This window comes from Rhododendron vialii, chromosome 3a (genome assembly GCF_030253575.1).
Source record: "Rhododendron vialii isolate Sample 1 chromosome 3a, ASM3025357v1".
Classification (NCBI taxonomy): Eukaryota; Viridiplantae; Streptophyta; class Magnoliopsida; order Ericales; family Ericaceae; genus Rhododendron; species Rhododendron vialii.
The window spans coordinates 35,107,678-35,130,267 of record NC_080559.1 but is presented as its reverse complement, the minus strand read 5'-3'; the positions used below and the strand labels follow the sequence as shown (position 1 = coordinate 35,130,267).

Sequence of the window (22,590 nt, the reverse complement as noted above, 5' to 3'; positions counted from 1 at the left end):
TTCCTCATTACGTGTGGCGTTTCATTGAACGTGTTCAATTATGATACTAAAAAGAATTCTTCTTCATTTACATAGGAAATGCAATGAGGAAAATTCCTTGAATTTGCGTTTCCTTTCATAAATTCAAGATGCCAACCCAACCAGAGTTCTCATAACGTAATATTAATTGATCAACTTATGTGTAAAGAGCTTGAGAGATTAGTGACCAAGACCTTCTGATGTTCAAGAAAGATAACTTCAAGGGCAACGGCAGAAGGAAGTAGAAAGAATTGAAGCCTGAATCTTTCTTTCCCCACAGGATAGGTTAAATTCAGATAGAAAACCACTGAGATTCATGTTGAGAACCCACGACAATCACAATCACACCCCTATGTCGTCCTTGGTACAATGCTCATATGTTAGTAAGCTGAGATCCACATGCATCAAAATCAGCAAACAAAGACTACAGCCCAAGCATATACAGAAATCCATACACGGATGATGCCTATATTTCACGATATGTATATCTATAAAGCACACATCCCTTCTTTGTATGATTCTTCTGATGTCATTCTTTTACATAGCTCAACGGAAGTGAATACCTACGTGAATGTATACATATGCGACATATTGAATGCAACAATGTGCAATTGTCATCCCTTGCTTTACTAAACTATATGCCCGAAGGCTGAATCCATCCCGTAGACAGCTTCATCGTCCTTATTGTACCAGTGTTTTCTCTTATGTCTGTAAATAGTTAAGGAACATCAACGTTCCCAACCTCCAAGAAAATGTTGCATATTTGAGAAGTCCCTTAACGACAAGTTTTGAGGCCAAGAAACGAGATGATTCATGTCATTCATGAGTTGATGGTTCCCTCAGAGATCACTGTCAAAAGATTGAATTCACGCTCCAATATCCACGAGGATTCATTCTGATGGTTGATGCTTAAGGTATACTCCAGGAAGTAACCACTGGAAGTGATTATGGATACAGTGGCCCTGACAAATTTCAGGAACAGAAATTTAATACAAAAGGTAGATAATAGACCCGAGATTACGAGTAAAGGTCAACAAAGCATATGAAATGGTGAATTACATGAAGACTACCGAACTCCCTCTCACGACTAAAGCTGTGCAATCAATCATAGAAACAACCAGCAGCAGAATAGCATATATGCATGAGAACAAATTATGACGACGATCTTCCATAGAACAAAAGAGAGGATTTGCACAACGAGCTTTCAAAAATTACTCCATATATTGCATAGTTGATGACTTTCAATAAACTTTCCAAAGATTGGGAATACGATGCTATAAATAAACTCAAAAGTGGCAAAGCGAAAACATAACTTAGATGCAAAACCAATAAAACATAAAACGGCATAACTTATCAAGGGGTAATCACAACATCAGCGAACTTACCTACATGCCACAGATTCAGCTATAGAGTCAGCAACTTTATCAACCTTGCGAATCACTGCATAACTGCACCAGGCACATCATTGAGTGAATATGCTACAGAAAAAGATAAATGAAGTCTCTTCGTGACTGAAAAAATATGACTACAATAAGAAGTGCCATAAACATTAGGGTAAACCAGTGTTAACATTTCATAATGAATATGTTGAGTGAGAAGTAATTTTGTTGGTCATCAGTGGCAGCTCCCCTGGTTACAGATTAAAACTGATGTAACTAACAAATCAAGTGATGTTTCTCTGGAATGTACAACAATGCTTCTCCTTTTTGAAAAGTCAATGCTCCAAAATCTGCAACGTTCCATCTCCGCCCATTTCCTTTTGGAATTTGAATAGCTTGCATTAGTGAATGGCATATAGCTTAAAAATGTTGAAGGGTAGTTTTGAAAAGTTGAAACTTTGCAAGTGACTAAGTGCAATAACTAGGATCCCCTAAAAGTTGGAAAAAATGGACAAACAAAAGGGACAAAGGGAGAAGTCCACCATCATTTTGTAAAGGTTCATAAATGCTTCACCTTTTCACTCCCGCTGGAAAACCATTATGGAGTACATGATGATGAGCTGGATCCAAGGCATCATTAACTGATTCCGGCATTATCGATCCGAGGATACCAGTAGATCTTCTGCTTCTGTAAGCATTAACATGGCAAAATAGATTAATTGACTTTGCAAATCGTTAGATGCCACATCTGTAAGTTAGATATGCACTGAATGCAATTGTTTGAGTACATAAACATCAACAAAATATTAGGCAGTGTTATTGAAGAAAAACAAACAGAACACTAGAAACCAAAAGGTAACAATGAGAAGTCATTGGGGAATTCTCCCATAAAAGGGAAAGCACAAAATGAAGAATGGGCCCAAGAAAAAGAGCAGAAATGATATACGTACCAACCATTTGTAGGGAAACCATACCGACCAGCTGCGCCGGGCCGTCTCCGGCCACCGGACGGCCGATCCGAGCCGTCCAAAAATTTTAAAAAAAAAAACCGAGGGGCCTTGCGCGGGAATCAACGGCATCCGATGTGTGCATGGTGCTTGATCTAAACACCCTTTTTTCATGTATATGTAAAGGGTGTTTAGATCAAGCACCATGCACACATCGGATGCCGTTGATTCCCGCGAGGGCCCCTCGGTTTTTTTTAAAAATTTTTTTGGACGGCTCGGATCGGCCGTCCGGTGGCCGGAGACGGCCCGACGCGGCCGGTCTGTACGGTTTCCCTACAAATGTGTCGGTGCACATAGCATGACTCGAAAAAGAGAGCAGTAGAACACTCACAAGATGCTGTCTACAATAACAAGCTTCAGATTGATAGAAAAATAAGTAGGCTGAAGCAAGTTTAAATAAGAGTAGCAAAGTAACATATCTTACTAGGTTATGCATGTTTGTTGCCAATAGTAGTGAAGATTTCAAGCATAAACTAGTACACCGGACCAGAGTGCCCCACGACCATACGCCAAAAGCTGGTGGAAAAGCTTCCAAGGACTTTACAAACTTTTACAACCATCTTTTTGCACCTTGTCAAGGCCCAAGGTCACTCTAGTGCCAATGGCTGCATATAGAGATATGTATATATGTACATGATAGCCAAGTCAAGTGGCATACTAGGAAGAAGTTAGATTTAGTTCTTACCTTTGGTTTATATTGAATCCCAGAGAAAAAGCATGAACAGAACCTGAAGAGCTTGTGGCTACAAGAGTATCTGGATGTTGCATGGATGGCCCGAATGACAATGAAAATATAGTTGATGGGTATGTTCCCCTTCGGAAGTTATAAGACTGATAAAGATAGAATAGTTAGGTTCTGTACCTTCAACTCCAAGCATTTAAATAGAGATATGACATAAAGTGAAGTTGAGGTTGAAAGTGAAATTAACTAAGGTCAAAATGGTGCATCACTAATGGAATCAGGCAGCAACACAAAGATATGGAACATGGTCGAGCCATTTCATGGGCTTGCACTTGAAATCACTCATTCAAGAAATCTCAAATTAAGAAGTTCATCAAAGAAGAACCCCTCCATCCCTCCTATATTCTTAGCACGTCCATATGTGGGGTGTCAAAGCAAAAAGTTTGTAACTTTTCAAAATTATCCTTTGTAAATAGCCATAAATGCTTTTGTAGCGGAAAAAAGTAGGAACAAATTAAGAAATAATGCCCTTGGATTTCTATGGAATCAAATTAGTTGCATGCCCCTTGAAAAGTTCGAAATCCCATATATGATCAAGAAGATGAGACAGAGGGAGTAATAGGTAAGAGAGCTACTTGATATATTGGAAGTCCATTAAAGGCATTTGTGATGCTTCACCTTAGTCGCTTCTGAAACTAGGTGAACTCTGATTATGGTTCCCTGTTCAGATGCTGTTGCAATGTACATCCCATTTGAAGAAAGAACCATTGCAGCCAGTGGTGAGCGATGAGCATCTATCTGAAAGATAACTAGACTTATGATAGAAAGTTCAAAGAAGAAATTCAAATAAGCAAAAAATAGTAACAAGGCTACAATTAATCATACCATCAACTCATGCATTGAGCATTATATATTAAAAAGCATCATAAGATTAATAACCTCGCAGTGAGAATGGAGTTCCATGACATTGTAGACTAACACAGATCCTTTTGCAGTACTTGCTGGAAGAGCCAAGAAGCAACCATCCAAACTTGGGGAAAATGCACAAAGTCCTGAGGAGATAAATTAAATTGGAGATAGCAGAAATCAATCAGACAATCCATGCTCTTCAGCTCATGTAGTCTTAAAATTACAGGAAAGTGCAAATTAAGATCCAAGCACTATCATAAAGTCGGAAATATGATGGCATGCCACTATTCAAACAAGAAATTCTACCATCAGTTGGCAAATTAAGCTAACAACAAAACAGTGTTTGAAAAGCGTGTCGATAGAACAAAATCGTGAGTTCAGTCAAACTGTAAAAACAAGATATCTACTCACCTTTTAAATTTGGCACAGTATCTATTGTGTCCAAGATAGCGAGACTGTTTATGTCATATACGTATGTCTTTTCTTGCAAAACAACAATCAATCTGCACATTCAAATAAACTACTTCAGGAAGAAGAGATGAGCTTTTTGAATGAGCCAACAGTAACTTCCAGCAGATCGGGACAACTCAAACAATTAGACAATCTGGTTTACAGTATCAAAATCATTTGTATTACATTCACATCTCTCTCTCTCAACAGGGCAGCCACCACTACTTGGTTCATAGCATCAGTATCACAAAATTAACTGTTCCTGTCAACAAATCAGCCCCTCGTGTCTATCCTACTAAGCTTGAATCAAAATAACCTGACCCCTCCTTTAGTCAATTTAGCACCCAAACATACTAAAGTAATTGCTGCCTCACATTTTGAAAATTGTAATTGATGCCTTAACTACACTGACAATATTTTAAAATTTGGGATTCCCGCAATATGTATTTTGACTTCCAAAATCAAACAGGGATTGTCATACCAATTATTGTATTTCCACCATTCATAATACTGCAAGTCCCTTTATATTTACCTTTTCTTGTTTATACAAACAGCAAGGACTGAAGTCAAGAAATTCAGCTCTCGAAGGGCAGTCCCAGTTGTAGTATTGAATAAACAAAGACGACGTGGTGACAATGATGGCTGTTCCAGTCAGGTCATAATGAGAAACATAGAATCGGAATTCAGAAAAAGCCAACAGAACAATGAAAGTTTGCTAGAAGTGTTACACCATCTAAAAAAAAGTACTACACAAACATGTAACCTGTTCCCCAGCTCCCACAATGGCAAGAAGGCTTGAAGAATAGAGCATCTCTACGATGATGAATGCTCCGATAGCTGACAAAGGAAACATATTTGATGAGAATAGTGCTAATACTTGAAACCAAATAAGCTTTACGGCATCTAAGATGACAAACATAAACATAATTGATATATGCCTTCAAATGCATTCTCGGATTCTCCCCACCATCTCAATTTACTTCTATATCCTACATATTTGTTTTGTAAAAGGAAATCGATTTTATCCACACCTTTTACTCTTAGGAATAAGACTCACCCAAACTTCAATTAACCACTTCTAACCTAGGTCACATATTGTCCAGTAGGATCTGAGAGCGGGTGTTCCCACTCTCAATCCTCACTCCCACGAACTTTAGTGGTTTGGGATGTTTTCGAAAGGAGTTATCACGCTCTTGCTTCTGCTTTCTCTCCTGCTCATGCATCCGCATTATGTAACTTCATTTTTACAGACTCTATTAACCAAAGAGAAATTTTTTTTAAAAAAAAAGCAATAAATTCCCCCTTTTTTTTGTTGATCGGCAAGCAATAAATTCCATTAGCACAACTAGCAATTAACTAAGTAAAACACTTCCAACTTCCAACTTTCATGACATACTTGCCTCGTTCATAACATAGCCTTCCTGTATTGGAATCAAATATTTTGAACCCATCCCTCGTCCCAATCGCAAAACAACTGAGAAATTCAGAACTCAACAATTAATCACCCAAAAAAGAAGAAGCGAAAAACACAACCTTAAATTACTCTGTCCTAAATACGAAAATCAACAGATGCAATTCAAACCATGTATATGAACTGTACGCAGCGTACGCTACCTGTTATCCTGATTGAAGGAGGCGCAGAGGATCGGATATGTGGAGGAGGAGGAGGACTGATTCGCCATTTTTCAAGATTTCCAGCTACCCTTTTTACTCTTCTTATCGGTTTCCTAGTTCATGTATCATAGCGCTCATCAGAGATTCCAGACAGATTTTACAGGAAAATACAAAAGATTTCGGAGACTTGACAGTTTACACAGTTATCTTCCCTTGCACTTCACAGAGTTGTGGTTTTGTTTAGCTATACTACAGACAGGACCTCGTAATTTATGAAATTACACTTGTCTCCAGTTCTGCAGGCTGATAGCTCTTTATAGCCATCTAGTTGTACTCATTGGCTTCCAAACTAGTTGTACTCATTGGCTTCCAAACGGTGGTCTGATTTTGAGTCTATGCACAGACATCCAACCCCCTCTTGTTTTTAACTTACTATATAGACCCGTTCTAGAAATTTTCTTAAAAAATAATCAGTTTATTTTATATTTTTAAATTCAAAATTAATATAAATAAATAATTTTTTAATTTTTTTTTTACATTGTATAAAAGATCTCATCGAACAAGATCCATATTGCATATTTTTAGATTTCAATAAGCTCATAATTTTTGAGCTTGAAATTGACTTCTTAAAAAATAAAAACTTTTTTACGTTGCAGAACGGGCTCTAATTTTCAATAATTTCCCTCAACCTCACCATTAGTGTATACAATATTGACAAAAAAATAAAAATAAAATCACATATACGTAGGTCCACTGGACTCATCATGTTCCCAAACCACGTGCAAAGGCAACTAAGATAATAATAAATTTTAATTTTTTCCAAAACAAATATACTCCCTACGTCTCAAAATCTTTGATCTTTTTCGATATTCGTGTCATTCTTTAAACTCTTATATCTCCCAATTTATGATATTTTTCATAATTTTGAAAACTTTGTATTATAAATCTAAGAATTATCAAACAAGATTCATATTGTATATCTTTTAAAATTTATATTGAAAGATGTAAGAGTTTAAAGCACGACACAAATATAAAAAAAAAAGCCCAAAAATTTTGGACGGAAGAAATAGGACCCATACTTCTATCGATTGTGTTGGGCCAAGGTCCCATCTAATAGTACGATGAATGTACTTAAAAGCCACCTGATATTTCAATCAATGTGATTAAAAAGGCCATTAAAACTTAAAAGGCAGCTTTATTTCATTATCATAATCTTTCATTCTCCCTTTATAGATTTGACGACAACATGCACAAGCAGTAGATAAGTCTCACAACAAATCAAATTTCATCATTTAATTCATTTATGAACGTATTATTCATCGCACTCATGTGTCTTTTCCAGTTGTATTAGATGCACATACGATGGATTGTAAGTATTTAATATCAATGGTTGTATTAAATGCACACAATAAATTGTAAGTATTTAATATCAATGAATACCACTCGAAAGCCCTGGGGAAAGGAAATTGGTCGCTTCGTTGCCGTTGCTGGGGCGAGAGGGGGCATGTGGCCAGAGAACCCGTTACTGCACAGAGACAGATCCAAGGTCTGAATGTTCGGAAGAGCTCCAATCTCAGGTGGGATTTGGCCGGAGATATTTTGTTGTTCTGCAAGGAGATATTATTGTTGTTCTGCAACAAACTTCCACAATACATGCAAAACCCATGTCAGACCGCCGCAATCGAAGAGAGACTAAAAGAAAAGGAAAAAAAAATAGGGCGTGAAACTCGTGATTAAAGAACATAGAATATGATTTTGTCTAACACATGTACATGTAAAGTTTGAAGATACACACAATCTCCTCCAGCTAGCCACGATCTCCTGGGACGCTTGATCATCCATCTAATCACTATCCTCGCCCTAACACTTTTCATAATCCAACTTCCCTCAAACAACGTAGAGATCACATCCATAAGAATCTCTTCCGACTCCAGCGCAACCATTCTCTTGACCAACTTTTGTTTCACAAACACCGGTCATGTCTCTCTCAAGATCTCTTATATTTCTGTCACCACCACCACCACGACCCTGACAAACAATTCACGACTTAGTTTCTTTCTTGTTGGAATCAATGTTCTTCTGTACTATACTAATGTAGCAATATATCCTAATGAAAATGTCAAGACATGCAATTCCGAAGATCTCGGAATCCTTGAAGCCTTTCATACGATATCCAGGTTTGATGAACTCTCTCACGAATCCTCGCTCAAAAGAACCTTGCCCGTCGTCCCCACTTCAGATCATGTTCGCATCTATTTTTCAAATTGAAAATTAACCAAACCCTTATGGATCGATGGATGTTGTTACAGAAACCTACAATCCTAATAACGATACAACGAAAGACTATCTTGGCGTGGGAGGGGAAAAAAAAAAAAAAACCAATGGTCTTCTTTCTCCTAGCTAGCTTTGTTTTATGTTCCTTTTATACGATGTTGGTTGCTTCACGTCCCAACTATATATGGGACATACCTGTGACTTTGGTATAATACTTATCTTCTGCAGCGCACAACAAATTCAAATCCTTGGAAAGAAGAAGCACGGCCATCTCCCAACAAATTTTATGGACAAATAATGCATTGAAGCAACCAACATCCTATTAAAGGAACACAAAACAGAGCGAAGCGAAAAAAGACGATTGTTTTTTTGGTTTCTTCCATGCCAAGATAGTCTTTCACTGTATCGTGATTGAGATTGTAGGTATCAATATAACGTCCATCGATTAGAGGAGTTTGGTTCGCAATTTGAAAAAATAGACACCAAGATGATCCGAATAAGGTACGGATAGGGGTTTTTTGAGTGAAGATTCGTGAGAGACTTCATCGAACCTGGGTATGGTAAATGCTTTAGGGGGTGTTCCGGCATCTTCCGGAATGCATATCTTGTCGTTTTTCATTATGATGTATTGTGAGTCTTGCGACATAATACATGCATTGATTCAAACGACAAAAAAACTAAGCGTGAATTGTTTGTCAAAGGTCGCGGAGGTGGCGGTGACAGAAACATAGAGATGGTGAGCGAGAGATGGCCGTTGTCTATGAAACAAAAGTCAGCAAAGACAACGGTAGGACAAGAGCCAAAAGAGATTTCTACGGATGTCATCTATGCGTTATTAGAGGGAAGGTAGATTCCGATGAGGGTCAGGGCGAGGATAGTGATGAGATGGGTGTTGAAATGGGAATTTGGGGGCATTTTGGCGATATCGGACGTGGGCATGAAAAGTGGATGATCAGGCCGCGTCGTAGGCGTTTGTGGGTGGAGGAGATTGGCCATTCAGGGACGGAGGGGTCCGTATATATATATCACGTAGATGCTAATTTGAGCCAGACTGGCTAAAATTAACAAGGGTACAGTTGTACATTTTGACCCTCTCTTGGTTGTTATCTACACCACAAATCTCCTTTGTTAAATTTAGTATACCTTTGAATCGTAATAAACATCCAAACGTGTGTTGAAATTTCCGCTAAATTCTCAATGAAGATCCTATTTGTGTGCATGCAAGCCTTTCAGGCTGACATACACGTAATGTGGCTGTTACACTACACATATACGTAATGTGGCTGTTACACTACAACGTTTTTCATTTTTTGAAAAGTTATTGTAGAAAAAATAAAAGCAAATGGAATATTCATCACATTCTGGGAAATCTTGTAGTGCAAGGTCCTGCAAGGCGCGCACACGGGCTATCGATATTGACAATGAATGGTTGAGATATGATTTTTAATTATGACTGATAAGAACCATTTATTATTGGTCATAATTGATTTTTAATGTGTACCGTTGATTGATGAGATCGACGGCTGTGTGCCACCCTACATGTGCACTACACGGGGTTCACTACACCGGATCCCTCATCTTACACGATGAAATTTCTCAACCCAACGAAAAATATTCTGTTATTTTTTTTGCCGTGTGTGGAGGAAATCAAAGAGCAGTGGGGATAAAAAAAAAACAACATAAGTACAAGAAGACAGACATATATTTGACGAGGAACAACTAAGGACTGATGCATAATTTCAACGTCGGGGAGATGAATATTGTATTATTTTGTTTGTCGCATATCAATTTCTCACCATATTTATATCATAAACAGAGCGGTTTTCTTTAAAAATGTCTAGGTCTATAAACGTCGAACACAAAAAAAGACACTTTATCTCAACCATTGAAGCCAGCAAATGGCTGAGATTAGTAGTTCTCAACGAATTACTCTTAGCCACGAAAAATTACTACTGACCGCAACGAATTACTTTTGGCCGCGAAGAATTACTCTAGGCCACACAGAATTACACTTGGCTGTACAGAATGACTCTTGGTCGCAATTATTTGCAGTCAAGTGTAATTATGTGCAGATAGGAGAAATTTTTCGTGGCTAAGAGTAATTTTTAGAGGCCAAGAGTAATTCTTGGCATGCAATCTTGTCAAAAGAGAAAAGGTTAATAGTTTTGGTTATCCAAATGCCAAAATTTTGTTATTAGTTAAGGAATTGCTATGTTTGATTTGGTGAGCCATATTTTAGACCAACATTGCTAACTTTAGAAGATTTTAATTTTGGTTATAACATTCGATACACTCTAAGCTTTTTAAAATATTTGGTGTAGATTTTGGTTAGATTGAGGGTGCATTTTCACTAATCAACAAGTTATAGACCACAGACTTTTTCACTTGTCCTTATTCAATTTTTTCCCACATTTGCTAATTTTGCGTCAAGTTTTTATGTATTATTTGTTCGTCTCTATGAGAGAAATGGAAAAAATAAAAAATTATGATCTTTACACAAGTATTTTTTGAAATATCCAAGAAAAAATCCTAAAGCTGACTTTGTGAGCTCTCTCCAAGGTATTTCCCAAAAGAATTGGGAAAAAGTCAAAAAAAAAAAATTACTTTTCCGATTTCTCTCGTCGAGACGAACCAATAATACATAAAAGCTTGATGCAAAACTAACAAACATTAAAAAAATATGAATAAGGATAAACACAAAAATTGGAGTCTACAAGTTGTAGATCAGTGGAAACACCCCTGTATAGAATTTCAAATTGTTTGGTAAATAAGAGTGAAAAAAACTTATTGATATATATGTCCTTAATAGTTTTGTACATGTACTCTTTGAACTAAGTACTAATATTTTTCGTCTGTTGAAGTTACAAACTGTCAACTAAGTGAGATCGAGGAAAAACTAATTTTTGTATCGAATGGGCTGAAATAAATAAAGTCAACAACGCAACCAAAATAAATAAACTCTTTACAAAACAGCTTATTGCATTACATTCCGCATGACATTTTTAGCTGCAAGACTCTCAAGAAAAACTTGAATGATTCGGGCTTGTTTGTTTTGGATCTCAAAACCCATTCCAATAAAAAAACAATCTCAACGAGAATGGGCCTCGTATGCGTAGGCCCACTAGACCCATCATGTCCCCGAACCACTTGCAAAGGCAACTACGATCATAAAAAAATTTCCAAAACAAATATGGGATCCATACTCTATTGACTGTGTTGGGCCAAGATCCATCTAACACTACAAAAAAAAAAAAAAAAAATTTTTTTAGTACACCAGAAATGAAAAGCAACTAAACTCTCTCAAAGGCCACTTCTCGCTTGTCCACCTCCAGCAGTGGAATTAGATCATTCGGCGGAATGATATGAGACGCCATTTTCTCCTCTTAATCGACTCTCATATTGGCGAGTCTGTCGGCCACTTGGTTGTCTTTCCTGAGCGTGTGCCACAATGTGCATTCCATGGTCTCCACAAAGGCTCTGGACTCTTTAATCAGAACTATGTGTGGAGAATGTTCAGGTGGATCTCCATTAATCAAGTCAATTGCAGCAGTTCCATAGCCTCCATTCCTTGTTGAATTATCTCGAGGCCTCTAAATAGTCCCCATAGTTTGGACTCCAAGCTTGTACAATCATCTCTCTTGTAGATTTGACGATAACATGCACGAGCAGTAGATATGTCTCAAAACAAATTAAATTCTATCATTTGATTCATTTTTGATGTGTTATTCATCGCACTCGTATGCATTAGGTCTTTTTTCAATTTTATTAGATGCACACGATGAATTGTAGTAATATTTATTATCAATGAATTAAATTCTTACTCTAACAATCAAAAATATTAACTTACCCAAAAAAAAAAAAGGACCATATGCTGTTAACATTGTAGATTCGTGAAGGAATTTAAGGAAAATAAATAGAAACATAGAAAAGATTAAAAAAAAAACAGATGCAAAGATACAAAAATGATATCACGAGTGGCCGGAGAACCAGTTACAGGACTGAGACAGATCCAGGATCTGAAGGTTCGGAAGAGCTCCAATCTCCGGTGGGATTTGGCCGGAGATACTGTTGTTCTGCAACAAACTTCCACAATACATGCAAAACCCATGTCAGACCACCGCAATCGAAGAGAGACTAAAAGAAAAATGACAAATAGGGCGTGAAACTCGTGATTAAAGAACATAGAAAATGATTTCTTCTAACACATGTACATGTAAAGTTTATAGAAACACAATCGATCTCCTCCAGCCACAATGGCCTACGACGCTTGATCAACCATCCAATCACTATCCTCGCCCTAACCCTCTTCGTTGTCCAACTTCCCTCAAACGACGGAGAGATCACATCTGTAAAAATCTCTTCTGACTCCCGCCCCACCATTGTCTTGACCGACTCTTTTGTTTTACAAACAAAGGCCATGTCTTGCTTGCCATCTCTAATGTTTCTGTCACCACCACCTCCACGACCTTGAAAAAAAATTCACGTTTTAGTTTCTTTCTTGTTTGGAATATTGATGTTCTTCAATATTATGTCACAATATATCCTAATGAAAACGGTAAGATATCCCGGAATACTCCAAGAAGCCTTTTATACCATATCCAGGTTCGATGAACTCTCTCATGAATCCTCGCTCAAAAGAATCTTACCGGTCCCCACTTCTGACAGGGTTCCGGCGAGGGATCCCGCATTTTTTTAAAATGCGGGACTCTTCTTCCCGATTGAATTTCGATGATCCGAGCCGCTCAAAGTGATCAGAACGTGATTTTAAGGGTCCTCGCGAGAAATCAGCAAAAAAAATGACCGGGAAGGGCTTCATCCGAGCAGTTTTCATTGAACGGTTCAAAAAAAACTGCTCGGATGAAGCCCTTCCCGGTCATTTTTTTCGCTGATTTCTCGCAAGGACCCTTGAAATCACGTTCTGCACACATTGAACGGTTCGGATTTTCAAAATTTGATCGGAAAATGAAAGTCCCGCATTTTAACAAAGTGAGGGATCCCTCACTTGATAATTTGTGTGTATATATATATATATATATATATTCAAACTGTGAACTGAACTCTTCTGTATCGATGTATGTCTACATCGATACAGAGGGGTTTGGTTCGCAATTTGAAAAATATATACCGAAACAGTCGGGAGTGGGGATGAGTAAGATTCTTTTGATGGAGGATTTAGTTTCTTTCTTGTTTGGAATATTGATGTTCTTCAATATTATGTCACAATATATCCTAATGAAAACGGTAAGATATCCCGGAATACTCTAAGAAGCCTTTTATACCATATTCAGGTTCGATGAACTCTCTCATGAATCCTCACCCAAAAGAATCTTACCGGTCCCCACTTCTGACCATTTCGGTATATATATATGTATGTATGTATATATGTATGTATATATGTATATGTATATATGTATATATTCAAACTGTGAACTGAACTCCTCTGTATCGATGGACATACATCGATACAGAGAGGTTTGGTTCGCAATTTGAAAAATATATACCGAAACGGTCGGGAGTGGGGATGAGTAAGATTCTTTTGATGGAGGATTTATGTGAGAGTTCATCAAACCTGGATATCGTATGAGATGCTTTGGGGAGTATTTCGGGATCTTCAGCAACGCATATCTTGCCGTTAATATAGAAGAGCATCTATTCAAACGAGAAAGAAACTAAGACGTGAATTTTTTTGTCAAGGTCGTGGAGGAGGTGGTGACAGAACTTAGAGATGGCGAGCGACACATGGCCTCTTTTTGTGAGGCAAAAATCGGCAAAGACAATGGTAGGTCGGGAGTCAGAAGAGATTTTCACAGACGTGGTCTATGCGTCGTTTGAGGGTAGGTGGACTACGAAGAGGGATAAGGGCGAGACAATGATTAGATGGATGTTGAAATAGAAATTCGGGGGCATTTTTTGTCGATTTTGGACGGGTATGAAAAGGGGATGATCGGGCCGTCGCAGGCGGCGGTTGTGGGTGGCGGAGATTGGCCATTTCAGGGATGGTGGGGTGGACATATACATATATAGGAATCACAGAGATGCTAATTTTAGTCTTAGCAACGGTACAGTTCTCTTGGTTGTTATCTACACCGCAATCTCCTCTGTTAAATTTGGTATGCCTTTTGACTCGTGATAACATCCAAACGTGTGTTGAAATTTTCGATAAATTCTCAATGAAGATCCTATTTGTGTGCATGCAACCTTGAAAAGTTATTTTGTAGAAAAAGGAAAAGCAAATGGAATATTGAATAGGTTATGCTCTTCAAATCCTCACATTCTTATTTTCATCTTACATGATGAAATTTCTCAACCCAACGAAAAAGATTCCGTTTTTTTTTTTTATGTGTGTGTGTGGAGGAAATCAAAGAGTAGCGGGGATACAAAACAACTTAAGTACAAGAAGAAGAGATACATTTGACGAGGAACAACCAAGGACGGACACAGAAGTTGAACGCCGGGCGGACGAATACTCTATTTTGTTTGTCGCGTGTGAAAGACAATATCAATTTCTCACCATATATATTTTAAAAAAAAACTAGATAAATCATCGTACATATTTTCAATCAACATATAAGTTACGAAGATATAGAGATGTATGAAATCTTGTTTGGGAGAAAAAAAATTGCTAGTTTTGATTATCCAAATGCCAAAGTTTGGTTATTCTTTAAGGGGTTGCTAAGTTTATTTTTGTGAGTCATTTTTTAGACCAACATCACTAACTTTAGAGATCTTTTTAAAAAAATTAGTGTAGATTTTGGTGAGATTGAATAGAATTTTAAATTGTTTGGTTAAATGAGTGTGAAAATAACTTATTTCTAAATGATATATGTCCTTAATAGTTTTGTACATGTACTCTTTCAATTAAATACTACTATTTTTCGTCTGTTGTAGTTACTACCCACTTTCCCGATCGAGGAAAAACTAATCTCGTTTTTTTTATTTTATCAAATGGGCTGAAATAAATAAAGTCAACAACGCAACCAAAATAAATAAACTCGTTACAAAAACAGCTTATTGCATTGCATTCCGCACGATATTTTTAGCTACAGACTTTCAAGAAAAACTTGAAATATTTGGAAGAATTATAGATTTCAATTTGGATAAAGCTTGAAAAAAGATAGGGTAAAAAAAAAAGGTGAAAAGAGCAACAGAGCAACAAGCGCATGAACCTGCAAAAGCATCAAGTTTGAAAAAGACCATCAACAGCTCACGCTTTATTCACACTACCCATGTTGCTAAAAAAGACGGCCAAAAACAGTGGGGGTGCCAACTTTTTGGTCAAAAAATGTGGAATCCCCTTTTGCTTTCTGTTTTTTTTTTTCTTTTTTTGAAATTTTTTGCTTTCTGTTTCACTCTCACTCTTTCACACACACCTTATCATTCTCCTACCTCCAGTGTGCATTGTACACTCCACAAAAAAAAAAAAAAAAATACAGACAAAAAATTACTGGAAGGAAAGCATTGATACTAGTATGCTTTTGTTGTATTTTTGTATTCATGCTAATATGCTTATGCTTCCATCATGCCTATAATGTAAATGGATCCCCATTGGCATGGATTCTTTCCCAACTCGAGGGTGTTGTTGGGATCGAAGTCACATAATGGTACGTGTGCACGAACGGAAGTGTAAAAGCGCATCTCAAGGGCATACAGATACGCAGCCCCAACAGAATTCAAATCCTACTAAAAAAAGAAAGGTTCTTCTACCTTTGTCCTGCTATTGGAGGGACTTCAAGGGTATTTACACCATGAGTTGATACAAACTAATTTCATCTACAGATATAGGAGACTAAGTTTCACACTTCAACTGAACCCATCCAATCAAGAAGAGTGTCTCAGGCCTAAGGCACAAGCAACATATACATACCCAAAGGGAACTGCCAAAAGTAAGAGATGGGAAAGACAGAGTTAGCCCTATTTACCCTTTTCCTTCTGCTTTTCCAAGAACAAAGTTACTACTGACTTTGCTAAAGAATTTCAAAGAATCCACTTTCTTCTTCTATCTTTAATTTAGCCAACCTCCTCTATCTAGGACCAGAGAGCTCCATGGCATGAAAATCATGTTCATCACCACTCATCATGCCGAACGCGCTCGAAGAGTCATGATCATCGCCATCATCATGCCTTGCGGCGGGGTTTGAATAAAACTGAGCTTTGTTGTGCTTGTTGGAAAGGAAGAAGTTTGTGGTTGGATCAGTGGTGAGGTGGTGAGAGGCAGCCCATTTTTCAGCAAGCCCATCACCCTCGAGCATGCGGACCAAGTCGGACATCTTGGGGCGATGGGCCGGAAAGTATTGGGTGCAAAGTAGAGCCACTTGCAGCATCTCTCCGACATCTATCCGGTCGTAGTTGCTCCCAAGCTCTCTGTCCACCAGCAGCTCAAATTTCTTTTCTTGCTGCACTTTCCTCACCTGAAAAACACAGCATGCTTTGTTTGTCAATTTGAAGACGCAAGCTTCAAGTCACATGACTGAAATGAATAGATATAAGAGATCAAGACGCGTTAGAAAAGCAATAGAAAAAAGAAACTAGCTGCAGCAGTCCAATAACAACTACCTTCATGATCCCTAATAGAACATGTTAAGCTTATTTGTTTGTTTTTTTTGGATCCGTTAAGCTTCTTTGGTTGATGAGAAGAAACTGAAAGAGGCGCAAATTTCGAATCAGAAAATATAACGTCTTGAGCAGTACAGTATCAAGTTTATAATTTCTCCTCTATTCTTGATGATTTCATACCAAAGGGGATTCCGGATTGATGCTTGATCAGACAAGAACTTAATAACTATTGTTTGGATTCAAAAATGAAATGAAGCATCCAAGATTGAACGGGTTCACCATGAGATTGCGGAATCAATAACATTTAAGACAGGAAATAGCATAGTATACATCAAGTCAAAGCTGCAATGCGATGATCTCATGCAAGTATGAAAGATCTCTCTCTTGGTTTAAGATTAAGTCATTAGATAGTGTTCTTACCCAATCAAGCATTGCTCCTTTTTGATTAACTGTTTTGCCAAATTCAAGAGCTCTCGTCCCAGTGATGAGCTCTAACAAGAGAATACCAAATCCAAAAACATCCGTCTTCTCGGACGACTGTCCCGTGGAGAGATACTCTGGTGCAATGTGTCCTACAGTACCACGGACAGCTGTGGTGACATGGGAATCAGCATGGTCAAGGAGTTTTGCAAGGCCGAAATCACCTACAATGGCTTCATAGTAGTCATCTAGCAGTATGTTAGCTGCCTTCACATCTCTATGGATTATCTTTGGATCACATTGCTCGTGTAGATAGAGAAGACCTCGTGCAGCTCCTATTGCGATTCTCTTTCTAGTGTTCCAATCTAGAGCTGGTTTTTCTGCCACAATCAAAACCATATCGTGGGTTTTGTTAACATGCTAGAAAAAACTTCTGTATCCCATGTAAAGTCTTTCAAACCCATCACGAATCACTAATAAAGCTATTGCATGGAGTGAAAACACCCTGAATACTATTGAAGCAAGCTAGAAAGCAAAACAATGTGGCCACATTCAAATGCAATGGTTGCATTCAATTTTGGTGCCTCAAGCAGGCCCCATTGTTAAGTGATAAGTCAACTTAAATCCAAAATATGGTTGATTACAGTTAAATTCCATTTACTCTTACATTTTAACAAATGCCTTGAAGTTTCATTGAGACTAAGAAACTTAGAATCTATACCAAATATCGGGTCAATCTATAGTAAAATTCGGTTGAAATTCTTTTACAGGTTGAGTTGCAATTCCACAGTCATTTCGTATCTTAATCACAACCATATCAGTGGATAAGTGCAGAAAAGAATCCAAAAAAGTGAACAGATAAAATTCAAGACTCCATTTGCAAAACTTTATGGTAAGAACGCCAGGTCAAAAGAGGATAAAGAATATGCTAGATATGTGAAAGAGAACAGTCAGATCACTGCCATCTGTCAAAGCTCATCCACTAGACCAAGTTGGCTAGTTCAGATACTCAGTATTCCATTTGAAACGAATCAGAAGTACCAGAATTAGGAAATTTGTTCCAACTTCAACCCGAAATTGGCATCCTGGGAAAAGTTTAGGTAGGAACAAAAACAAATAAATTTCCGCAACCACAAATTCTTCTAAAGTTGTAAAGCATGGTCCAAGCTCCAACCTATAGGGATAGAAGCTCGAAATACAAACGTCTGGGGTCTTAGCCCATAGTGGTCCATAGCAATAAGCTAAAAACTGATAAAAGTACCACAATTCATAGTTCAGTAAGTACTCCTATGAGAACAGTAGAGGAATCATGCTCAAAAATTGTGATTGTTGACAAAAATGTACGGAAATTTTCTGTTTGGATCAAGAATTTGCGAAGGTAAAGAAACATGATAGGGTAGTCAAAATTTAGATTCTTCAAATTCAATATCTTCCTCACCCTTTTCCGTTCTCTTCATAAATTCATGATCCAAACGCAGGCTAAGAGTGACCATCTTTTTAAGGAAGTAAGAGAGTTGCTAACCTCTAAGCCTTGAGGCCACACTGCCATTGGACATGAAAGGATACACCAGAAGCCTCTCATTTGGGGTGGCACAATATCCAATTAAGCGCAACAAATTCCGGTGGACCGCAAGGCTAATCATCTCCAATTCAGTCCTAAATTGTGATTCCCCAGCCGTTCCAATCACATCCTTTAAGCGTTTCACGGCCACCAATGTGCCATCCCCCAACTTTCCCTTGTAAACATTTCCAAAACCACCAGCGCCAAGTATGTTCTTAGAGCTAAAGTAGTCTGTGGCAACATGGAGCTCTCTAAATGTGAAGTTTCTGAGGTTTCCTAAGCTCATCAGACCCTCTTCTTGCAAGTCTACAACAAAGTTAAACACCTGTTTAAGGTTCATGTAGAAATTGGGTCTATGTACTTGAGAAGAAAAAAAGAGACCGTTTGCATTGTTTTTGTTTTTGGTTCCGTTTTCTGGGAAACTCAACTTAGGTTAGACAAATGTTTTCGAAAACTCATCTAGCGGAAGATTTACCCAAGATAGTCCACTGGAACCACTAAAAAGATGTTTCTGAATTTTTAAAAACTATTTGCGTACATAAAAGAAAACTATATTCAAACAACAGACAACAGTGCTTTCAAACAATTCACAGTTTTCAATTCTAATGCACAAAACAAAACAAAACAACAAAAAATTGAACAAAACAAAAATAGTACTACTAAACAGACACCTAAATTTTACATATCAATCTATCTTTTGAAAGGTAATTGTCGGTAACTTACCAGTGATGTTAAGAATTGAATGTTTAGTCAATTTCTTTCTCCTCCAAGATATGAAGACAACCGCTATGAGGATGAGAGAGGCAAAGCTTAAGCTAACCCCAAGTGCAGTGGCTAGTTTCTTGGAGTTGTGTTTTCCTGAAAGAATTGTATAAGAAAAGTTTAGCAGAGTATAAATTGCTTGAAGTTAAGAGAGAAACAGATGGATAAAGACAGACCAGAGGATGAACCAAAAGAAAATGAGAGAGGAATAGGAAAGGCCGATCCGGAGCAACCTTCAGTCGAGTGGCTTTCACAAATCAGTGAGTTACCCACAATACTGTATATAGAACCAATATCAGATACTGAAAATTTTAAAAACACAAAGAGTGTGTGTGTGTGTGTGTGAGAGAGAGAGAGAGAGAGAGGCCATACTTGAATGTTCTTGCAGGAAATTTGGGCACGGGTCCACTGAGATTGTTGAAAGACAAATCCCTGATATATCAAAGGGAGTTTTCAGAAACAGAAGACCAATCATTCACATCTTGAAAAAAAAATATTAAAAACTCAGATTTGGTAAAAGCAACACGGAAAAAATAGTTTCGAATTTCAAGAACGTGAGGGAAAAAACAAACAAGATCAATATGATATAGACGGAGAGCAGAGAAAACCCAGGGGAAGCCATACTCACAAGAAAGCAAGTTGTGGGACTTCGGCTAAAGACAAAGGAATAGCTCCACACAAGCTATTGTTGTTCAATCTCCTACTCATTACATGACAAAAAACAACACAGTCACACAAACAGTGATACAGGAAAACCAGAAACATAAGCAATCAACTGAGAAAAGAAAAACCCACATCGAAGGTACTAATTATCCACTACGAGATAACCGAACCAAGTAACTTGAGTCTCGAGTCTGAACTCGTGTTTGTTCGTTAGAAGTCCCTTCAAGATCGTTAAGCTTTCAACCAAGTTTAAACAAGTTATTACTTGGTCCATTCATTTTATGATTGCAAAAAAAAAAAAAGCTACTCGAGGATGAGCTCGTATTCCGCTCGATTAAAGTTTGTTTGAGACCGGTTTGTCCCATAAACAAGCTAACTTTGAACATATCTTTTAAAGCTCGCGTTAAGATTTCAAACCCAACTTTAACAACCAGCTGCTCGCCTCGTCTATCAGTATCACCCCTATTCTCCACACACACACACACACACACACACACACACACAGAGTACTAACAGATACTGAAGACCATTCAATAGGCCCAGAGACTCCGGCATGTGACCGGAGAACTGATTACTGGACAGATCCAAAGTCTGAAGGTTCGAAAGAGCTCCAATCTCCGCTGGGATTGCGCCGGAGATATTGTTGTTCTGCAACAAACTGCCCCAATACACGCAAAACCCATGTCAGACCACTAAAATCGAAGATAGAGAGATAAAAGAAAAAACAAATAGGGCGAGAAACTCATGATTGAAAAACATAGAAAATAAGTACATTATTTTGTAACCCATGTATATGTAGATTGATGCACAAATAAATGCTCTGATTTCTTACACTTGGCGAAGATTTGTAAGATTGGCAATCATCCCAGATAATATCCCTGATAATCCTTGGCTTGGAGCTCCTCTGTTAAACCCAAGAAAAAAAGAGATAAATGCACAAAATCTACAAATACACCCAATATACATAATGATGTTGATGAAGCAAATAAATACTGACAGTCCAGTGACATGATTATCAGGGGAGCAAGTGATCATAGCCCAACTACATGGGTCTACGGAGTCTTCATCCCAGTTGCTTAAAACTCCCCGAGGGTCGATTAAACCATTCTTCAGTTTAATCAACGTTTCAACTACCAAAATCAAAAAAAAAAAAAGAAAAAAAAGAAAGAGAGGAAGATTAATAGCCAAAAAACAATTAAACAAGCGGGGAAGTTTGTTTTTCGTTGAATATTAGTAGTACTTGTTACCTTCGGGGTTTCGACCTTCAAATGAGACGGAATGAGTTGCAAGAAACAGAAGGCAAACCAAAACCCATACAATCGCCATGAGTGTGGGTTTGGTACTCTCTCTCTCTCTCTCTCTCTCGTTTTTTTTTGAACAGTCTCTCTCTCTCACGTTATCTACTCGTTTCTCACACTATTTTTGCTGGGGTGTACTGCAGTGAAATTATAGAGAGGAGAAAAGAAAAAAAAAAAAAAAAAGGAGGAGAGGGGACGAATCAGGTGAGGATGGTACGAGTTGTCAGTGAGGGGGTGTGGTGGGAAGCGCAGAATTTGAGAGTGACAGAAGTTGATACTCTCTCTCTCTCTCTCTCTCTCTCTCTCTCTCTCTCTACATATACACAAAATCCTCCATACAAATACAAGTAGTAGTTTCTCCCTCCATTGATACAATTTCTTGTTGTAGCCAAAACATATAGAGGAAGACCAGGAGGGGAAGGCAAGCAATTCAGGGAAACAAATTTGCAGGGGTGGGGGGGCGATTTTTTCTGAGATTTTGATGTGAAAGGAAGGAAGCGAAAAAGCACTCAGCTGTCTATTTTTTTGTTCCTTTTGATAGCCTAAAAGATATGAAGACTGGACTGGACTGGACTGGGGACTTGGGGCATGCCTCTCTCTGTTTCAAATCCTCATTATTATGGCTTGTGCATATGGTACGTAGTACGTACTGTGTTTTTTTGTATTTTTATTAGCACTAGTATTTTCGTAACAAAAAGCTTACAAACACAAATTTAAAATACAATAATTAGGCATAACTATGTGAATCAGTGAATCGAATGGCTTTGAATGCATTTGTGTGTGGAGTTATGTTTTAATATTGTGTTTGTAGCATTGTTATTTTCGTAATACTATTTCTTTTTAGTTTGTATATGTATCTCGACTATCATTTAAAAAATTAATCTCATTATTTACTAGTGGGGCTCATTTAAAATAGAATTTGGTAAATGATGAAAAAATCTATGAACGCATTAATAATTCCGAATGACAAAGTTCCCCAGAACAAAACATTCACCTTCAA

At 37.8% G+C, this 22,590-nt stretch overlaps 2 protein-coding genes across 6 annotated transcripts; both read right to left on the bottom strand.

Annotated features, from left to right (window-relative positions):
- Positions 1-422: 422 nt before the first annotated feature.
- Positions 423-6,268, bottom strand: LOC131320360 (autophagy-related protein 18b). Of its 5 annotated transcripts, none has more exons than XM_058351048.1 (11): positions 6,060-6,267; positions 5,846-5,919; positions 5,209-5,282; positions 4,978-5,087; positions 4,407-4,498; positions 4,026-4,138; positions 3,765-3,884; positions 3,090-3,235; positions 1,972-2,085; positions 1,404-1,466; positions 423-980 (listed from the first exon to the last, which is right to left on the bottom strand). In XM_058351048.1, the coding sequence occupies exons 1-11, from the start codon at positions 6,125-6,127 to the stop codon at positions 839-841; spliced, it is 1,116 nt and encodes a 371-aa protein (XP_058207031.1). In that variant the 5' UTR covers positions 6,128-6,267; the 3' UTR covers positions 423-838. The 5 variants fall into 5 exon arrangements, with proteins under 5 accessions (XP_058207031.1, XP_058207033.1, XP_058207035.1 ...); XM_058351050.1 differs by having other exon boundaries at positions 5,842-5,919; positions 6,060-6,225; XM_058351051.1 differs by having other exon boundaries at positions 827-980; positions 1,408-1,466.
- Positions 6,269-16,014: 9,746 nt separating this feature from the next.
- Positions 16,015-22,129, bottom strand: LOC131320359 (probable LRR receptor-like serine/threonine-protein kinase At2g23950). Its single transcript, XM_058351047.1, has 12 exons — positions 21,688-22,129; positions 21,540-21,649; positions 21,290-21,422; positions 21,125-21,196; positions 20,807-20,950; positions 20,258-20,329; positions 20,002-20,061; positions 19,806-19,906; positions 19,591-19,725; positions 18,829-19,173; positions 17,307-17,686; positions 16,015-16,741 (listed from the first exon to the last, which is right to left on the bottom strand). The coding sequence occupies exons 2-12, from the start codon at positions 21,616-21,618 to the stop codon at positions 16,355-16,357; spliced, it is 1,908 nt and encodes a 635-aa protein (XP_058207030.1). The 5' UTR covers positions 21,619-21,649; positions 21,688-22,129; the 3' UTR covers positions 16,015-16,354.
- Positions 22,130-22,590: the final 461 nt, after the last annotated feature.

Bases quoted from the DNA above. Each gene is read 5' to 3' on its own strand.
- LOC131320359 (XM_058351047.1), bottom strand. From the start codon at position 21,618: ATGGCGATTGTATGGGTTTTGGTTTGCCTTCTGTTTCTTGCAACTCAT. The intron at 20,062-20,257 runs GTGAGTATGGCT...TTGATATATCAG, and splicing joins GTCCCACAACTTGCTTTCTT to GGATTTGTCTTTCAACAATC. The intron at 19,174-19,590 runs GTAAGTTACCGA...ACTTTGTTGTAG, and splicing joins TTCAATTCTTAACATCACTG to ACTTGCAAGAAGAGGGTCTG.
- LOC131320360 (XM_058351048.1), bottom strand. From the start codon at position 6,127: ATGGCGAATCAGTCCTCCTCCTCCTCCACATATCCGATCCTCTGCGCC. The intron at 5,920-6,059 runs GTAGCGTACGCT...TGAATTTCTCAG, and splicing joins TCCTTCAATCAGGATAACAG to TTGTTTTGCGATTGGGACGA. The intron at 5,283-5,845 runs GCAAGTATGTCA...TTCCTTTGTCAG, and splicing joins AAGGCTATGTTATGAACGAG to CTATCGGAGCATTCATCATC.